This window comes from Psittacula echo (genome assembly GCF_963264785.1).
Source record: "Psittacula echo genome assembly, chromosome: 29".
Lineage (NCBI taxonomy): Eukaryota > Metazoa > Chordata > Aves > Psittaciformes > Psittacidae > Psittacula > Psittacula echo.
Window position 1 is genome coordinate 1,064,852 of NC_137764.1, and position 7,388 is coordinate 1,072,239.

Here is a 7,388-nt window from a genome sequence, read left to right on the forward strand (position 1 = left end):
CATACCCCATACCCCCAGATCCCCATAACCCCATACCCCATACCCCATACCCCATATCCCCATACCCCATACCCCCTATCCCATATCCCCATATCCCATACCCCATATCCCATACCCCCCATACCCCATACCCCATACCCCATACCCCATACCCCATACCCCATATCCCATACCCCATACCCCATATCCCATACCCCATACCCCCATATCCCATACCCCATACCCCATACCCCATACCCCATATCCCATACCCCATACCCCATATCCCATCCCCTACCCCATACCCCATACCCCATATCCCATACCCCATACCCCCATACCCCATATCCCATACCCCATACCCCATATCCCATACCCCCATACCCCCATATCCCATACCCCATACCCCATACCCCATACCCCATACCCCATCCCATATCCCATATCCCATACCCCATCCACCCCATATCCCATACCCCTATCCCATATCCCATATCCCATACCCCATACCCCATACCCCATATCCCATACCCCATACCCCATACCCCATACCCCATATCCCATACCCCATATCCCATACCCCATATCCCATATCCCATATCCCATATCCCAAAAATCATACCCCATATCCCATACCCCATATCCCATATCCCATACCCCATACCCCATATCCCATACCCCATACCCCATATCCCATATCCCATACCCCATACCCCATACCCCATACCCCATATCCCATACCCCATACCCCATATCCCATACCCCATACCCCATATCCCATACCCCATACCCCATACCCCATATCCCATATCCCATATCCCATATCCCATATCCCATACCCCATATCCCATACCCCATACCCCATACCCCATATCCCATACCCCATATCCCATATCCCATGCCCCATATCCCATACCCCATACCCCATATCCCATATCCCATACCCCATACCCCATACCCCATATCCCATATCCCATATCCCATACCCATACCCCATACCCCATATCCCATATCCTCCCATATCCCATATCCCATACCCCATATCCCATATCCCATACCCCATATCCCATACCCCATATCCCATATCCCATATCCCATATCCCATACCCCATACCCCATATCCCATATCCCATATCCCATACCCCATATCCCATATCCCATACCCCATACCCCATATCCCATATCCCATATCCCATACCCCATATCCCATACCCTATATCCCATACCCCATACCCCATATCCCATATCCCATACCCCATACCCCATATCCCATATCCCATACCCCATATCCCATACCCCATATCCCATACCCCATACCCCATACCCCATACCCCATACCCCATACCCCATACCCCATATCCCATACCCCATACCCCATATCCCATACCCCATATCCCATACCCCATATCCCATATCCCATATCCCATACCCCATATCCCATATCCCATACCCCATATCCCATACCCCATATCCCATACCCCATACCCCATATCCCATACCCCATATCCCATACCCCATATCCCATATCCCATACCCCATACCCCATATCCCATACCCCATATCCCATACCCCATATCCCATATCCCATATCCCATACCCCATATCCCATATCCCATACCCCATATCCCATACCCCATATCCCATACCCCATACCCCATATCCCATACCCCATATCCCATACCCCATATCCCATACCCCATATCCCATACCCCATACCCCATATCCCATATCCCATATCCCATATCCCATATCCCATACCCCATATCCCATACCCCATATCCCATACCCCATATCCCATACCCCATATCCCATATCCCATACCCCATATCCCATATCCCATATCCCATACCCCATATCCCATATCCCATATCCCATATCCCATACCCCATATCCCATATCCCATATCCCATATCCCATATCCCATACCCCATACCCCACACCCCGCTATCCCGTACCCGTATCCCCTCTCCCCGTGTCCTACCCCGGGCACTGCCTCCGGCTCCATGGCAGCCTCGGGCGCTGCCGGGCGCCGGCTCCGGGCGGGATTTATGGGGCTGCGGGCGGAAGCGCAGCGCGGGGCTGGGGCAGAAATTCCGGCTGTGCCGGGGGCGGCTGCTCCTGAGTCAGGGCCCAGCAATTCCCAGCGGATCCGGATCCGGCCCCGGCCTGGGCGGGAGCTGGGCTGGGACCAGCGGCTGCGGGAGGAGGGATGCGGGGAGAGGGCGATAGGAAGGGATGGGACGGGGAGAGGGGGCGGCAGGGAGGCAGGGACAGGGATGGGGATGCAGGGATATGGATGCAGGGATATGGATACAGGGATATGGATGCAGGGATATGGATGCAGGGATATGGATACAGGGATATGGATGCAGGGATATGGATACAGGGATATGGATACAGGGATATGGATGCAGGGATATGGATACAGGGATATGGATACAGGGATATGGATGCAGGGATATGGATGCAGGGATATGGATACAGGGATATGGATGCAGGGATATGGATGCAGGGATATGGATACAGGGATATGGATGCAGGGATATGGATGCAGGGATATGGATACAGGGATATGGATGCAGGGATATGGATGCAGGGATATGGATACAGGGATGGGGATACAGGGATATGGATACAGGGATATGGATACAGGGATATGGATACAGGGATGGGGATACAGGGATATGGATAAAGGGATATGGATACAGGGATATGGATACAGGGATGGGGATACAGGGATATGGATACAGGGATATGGATACAGGGATATGGATACAGGGATGGGGATACAGGGATATGGATACAGGGATATGGATACAGGGATGGGGATACAGGGATATGGATACAGGGATATGGATACAGGGATATGGATACAGGGATGGGGATACAGGGATATGGATACAGGGATATGGATACAGGGATATGGATACAGGGATGGGGATACAGGGATATGGATACAGGGATATGGATACAGGGATATGGATACAGGGATGGGGATACAGGGATATGGATACAGGGATATGGATACAGGGATATGGATACAGGGATATGGATACAGGGATGGGGATACAGGGATGTGGATACAGGGATGGGGATGCAGGGATGGGGATACAGGGATGGGGATACAGGGATGTGGATACAGGGATGGGGATGCAGGGATGGGGATGCAGGGATGGGGATACAGGGATGGGGATACAGGGATGGGGATACAGGGATGGGGATGCAGGGATGGGGATGCAGGGATGGGGATACAGGGATGGGGATGCAGGGATGGGGATACAGGGATGGGGATGCAGGGATGGGGATACAGGGATGGGGATACAGGGATGGGGATGCAGGGATGGGGATACAGGGATGGGGATGCAGGGATGGGGATACAGGGATGGGGATACAGGGATGGGGATGCAGGGATGGGGATGCAGGGATGGGGATGCAGGGATGGGGATACAGGGATGGGGATACAGGAATGGGGATGCAGGGATGGGGATGCAGGGATGGGGATGCAGGAATGGGGATGCAGGGATGGGGATGCAGGGATGGGGATACAGGGATGGGGATGCAGGAATGGGGATGCAGGGATGGGGATACAGGGATGGGGATACAGGGATGGGGATACAGGAATGGGGATGCAGGGATGAGGATACAGGGATGGGGATACAGGGATGGGGATGCAGGGATGGGGATACAGGGATATGGATACAGGGATGAGGGGTACAGGGATGGGGATACAGGGATGGGGATGCAGGGATGGGGATACAGGGATGGGGATGCAGGGATGGGGATACAGGGATGGGGATACAGGGATGGGGATGCAGGGATGGGGATGCAGGGATGGGGATGCAGGGATGAGGGGTACAGGGATGGGGATGCAGGGATGGGGATGCAGGGATGGGGATACAGGAATGGGGATGCAGGGATGTGGGGACACGGGGGTGGCAGAACCAGGAGCCAGGGGCAGGACCTGGTGGCCCCTCCCCCATCCTGATGACCTCACGGTGACCTCATGGTGACCTCATGGTGACCTCATGGTGACCTCACCGCTTCCTGTGGGACCTGCCTGAGGAACCCGGGGGGGGAGGGGCAGAGCCAGCCCCATTGGGGTGAATGGGGGGGAGGGGCAGGGCTGGTCCCGGGTCTGATCCCATGGGGATGGGGATGGGATGGGAATGGGGATGGGGATGGGATGGGGATGGGATGGGGATGGGATGGGAATGGGGATGGGATGGGGATGGGGATGGGATGGGGATGGGGATTGGGATGGGGATGGGGATGGGATGGGGATGGGGATGGGGATGGGGATGGGGATGGGATGGGGATGGGGATGGGGATGGGGATGGGGATGGGGATGGGATGGGGATGGGATGGGGATGGGATGGGGATGGGATGGGGATGGGGATGGGGAGGGGATGGGGATGGGGATGGGGATGGGGAGGGGGATGGGGATGGGATGGGGATGGGATGGGGATGGGGATGGGGATGGGGATGGGGATGGGGATGGGATGGGGATGGGGATGGGGATGGGGATGGGGATGGGGATGGGATGGGGATGGGGATGGGGATGGGGATGGGGATGGGGATGGGATGGGGATGGGGATGGGGATGGGGATGGGGATGGGATGGGGATGGGGAGGGGATGGGATGGGGATGGGGAGGGGATGGGATGGGGATGGGATGGGGATGGGATGGGGATGGGGATGGGATGGGGATGGGATGGGGATGGGATGGGATGGGGATGGGATGGGGATGGGATGGGGATGGGGATGGGGATGGGGATGGGGATGGGGATGGGGATGGGGAGGGGATGGGGATGGGGAGGGGATGGGGATGGGGATGGGGATGGGGATGGGGATGGGGATTGGGATGGGGATGGGGAGGGGATGGGATGGGGATGGGGAGGGGATGGGATGGGGATGGGATGGGGATGGGATGGGGATGGGGATGGGATGGGGATGGGATGGGGATGGGATGGGGATGGGGATGGGGATGGGGATGGGGATGGGGATGGGATGGGGATGGGATGGGGATGGGATGGGGATGGGATGGGGATGGGGATGGGATGGGGATGGGATGGGGATGGGATGGGATGGGGATGGGATTGGGATGGGATGGGGATGGGGATGGGATGGGATGGGGATGGGATGGGGATGGGATGGGGATGGGATGGGGATGGGGATGGGATGGGGATGGGATGGGGATGGGATGGGATGGGGATGGGGATGGGGATGGGGATGGGATGGGGATGGGGATGGGATGGGGATGGGATGGGGATGGGATGGGGATGGGGATGGGGATGGGGATGGGGATGGGGATGGGGATGGGATGGGGATGGGGATGGGGATGGGGATGGGGATGGGGATGGGGATGGGATGGGGATGGGGATGGGGATGGGGATGGGGATGGGGATGGGATGGGATGGGGATGGGATGGGGATGGGATGGGGATGGGGATGGGGATGGGGATGGGGACGTGGTGGCTCTGGGCACAGGGCCATGGGCAGAGCTGGGGAGGAGGAGGAGGAGGATGAAGATGGGGATGCAGATGAAGACAAGGATGAAGATGAAGATGCTGAGGATGGGGATCCTCTGGCAAAGCCCACAGGATGGGAATGATAACGGGAATAAGGATGTAGATAAGGGGGATGAGGATGAGGATGTTGAAGATGCCAACAGGGGTCCATGGCTATGGGGGGGATCAATGGGGGGGTGGGTGCTGGGACCATCACCCCCACGCCGCCAGGGGGCAGCACAACCGCCCTGCCGCCCTGCGCATGCGCCTGCCGGCAGCGTCCGCCCCGCCCAGCACTTCCGGGTAGCTGCCGCTCCTGAACACGTGAAGCAGCGGCTGTCATGTGACTTGCGGCGGCGCTGGGCGGGAGGTGAGGGCCCCATGGGGGGCTATGGGGTCTCTATGGGTCACTGGGGGGGGTCTGGGTCTCGGTATGGGTCACTATGGGGTCTCTGGTCTCTTTAGTGTCTATGGGTCTGTACGGATCTCTGTGGGTCTCTATGGTCTCTATGGTCTCTATGGTCTCTATGGGTCTGTACGGATCTCTATGATCTCTATGGGTCTCTATGGGTCTGTACGGATCTCTATGATCTCTATGGGTCTCTATGGGTCTGTACGGATCTCTATGATCTCTATGGGTCTCTATGGGTCTCTATGGGTCTGTACGGATCTCTATGATCTCTATGGGTCTCTATGGGTCTGTACGGATCTCTATGATCTCTATGGGTCTCTATGGTCTCTATGGGTCTCTATGGGTCTGTACGGATCTCTATGGTCTCTATGGGTCTCTCGGGTCTCTCCGGTCACTGGGGGTGTCCCCGTCCCCCCCCCAGGCCATGTCCCAGCGCCCCCCGCCGGGCCTGGTCCCGGGAGAAGCCTCCGAGAGCGACTCCGACCCGGAACTTCCGGTCGGGGGCGGCGGCGTCGGCTCGAAGGTCCCCGGCGAAGCCTCGGAGTCCGAGGAGGAGGAGGCGGCGGCGGCGGCGGCGTCGGGCGCGCGCGGAGCGCCCCCTGCCGGCGGGGCGGACCCTTCGCTGCTGCAGCAGCGCCTGCGCGCAGGGGCGCGGCGCCTGGGCGGGGCGGTGGCGCGCGCGGCGCGGGGCGGGTTCTCGCGCGCGGCGCGGGGCGCGGCCGGGCTCGGGGCGGGGCTGGCGCGGGCGCAGCTGCGCGCGGCCGCCGCCGCCCACTGCCTGCGCGCGGCCCGGCGGGACCTGGGCGCGGTGGCGGCCGCCGTGGAGATCGTGGCCGCGTGCACGCTCCTGCCCGACGTGCGCGGCCCCGCCGCGGGGCTGCAGTGAGCGGCGCTGCCCGCAGGGGGCGCCGCGGGGCTGCAGTGAGCGGCGCTGCCCGCAGGGGGCGCTGCGGGGCTGCAGTGAGCGGCGCTGCCCGCAGGGGGCGCTGCAATGCGCGGCGCTGCCCGCAGGGGGCGCTGCGGGGCTGCAGTGAGCGGCGCTGCCCGCAGGGGGCGCTGCGGGGCTGCAGTGAGCGGCGCTGCCCGCAGGGGGCGCTGCGGGGCTGCAGTGAGCGGCGCTGTCCGCAGGGGGCGCTGCGGGGCTGCAGTGAGCGGCGCTGCCCGCAGGGGGCGCTGCGGGGCTGCAGTGAGCGGCGCTGCCCGCAGGGGGCGCTGCGGGGCTGCAGTGAGCGGCGCTGTCCGCAGGGGGCGCTGCGGGGCTGCAGTGAGCGGCGCTGTCCGCAGGGGGCGCTGCGGGGCTGCAGTGAGCGGCGCTGCCCGCAGGGGGCGCTGCGGGGCTGCAGTGAGCGGCGCTGCCCGCAGGGGGCGCTGCGGGGCTGCAGTGAGCGGCGCTGCCGGCGGGGGGCACCAAAGCCATTGCGGTGGCAGCGGAGCCGTGGTGGTGGCACCAAGGTCTTTATGGGTGGGCAGTGGCCTCGTGGTGGCACCAGCA

General features: G+C 60.7%; 2 protein-coding genes across 2 annotated transcripts in view; one reads left to right on the forward strand and one right to left on the reverse strand.

The window, feature by feature from the left end:
- The window catches only part of NKPD1 (NTPase KAP family P-loop domain containing 1), a gene marked incomplete at both ends in the record, with an annotated part of 8,267 nt that extends 4,283 nt beyond the window's left edge, over positions 1-3,984 (reverse strand). Inside the window, 2 exons of the mRNA XM_080636082.1 lie at positions 1,935-2,174; positions 3,974-3,984. Of these exons, the coding sequence (XP_080492208.1) occupies positions 1,935-2,174; positions 3,974-3,984 (251 nt within the window). The remainder of the gene's footprint in view (positions 1-1,934; positions 2,175-3,973) is intronic.
- Positions 3,985-5,769: 1,785 nt separating this feature from the next.
- Positions 5,770-6,875, forward strand: BLOC1S3 (biogenesis of lysosomal organelles complex 1 subunit 3). Its single transcript, XM_080636099.1, has 2 exons — positions 5,770-5,854; positions 6,318-6,875. The coding sequence occupies exon 2, from the start codon at positions 6,321-6,323 to the stop codon at positions 6,780-6,782; it is 462 nt and encodes a 153-aa protein (XP_080492225.1). The 5' UTR covers positions 5,770-5,854; positions 6,318-6,320; the 3' UTR covers positions 6,783-6,875.
- The last annotated feature ends 513 nt before the right edge of the window (positions 6,876-7,388 follow it).

What these genes read in the sequence shown, in the direction of transcription:
- BLOC1S3 (XM_080636099.1), top strand. Translation starts at nt 6,321, where the DNA reads ATGTCCCAGCGCCCCCCGCCGGGCCTGGTCCCGGGAGAAGCCTCCGAG.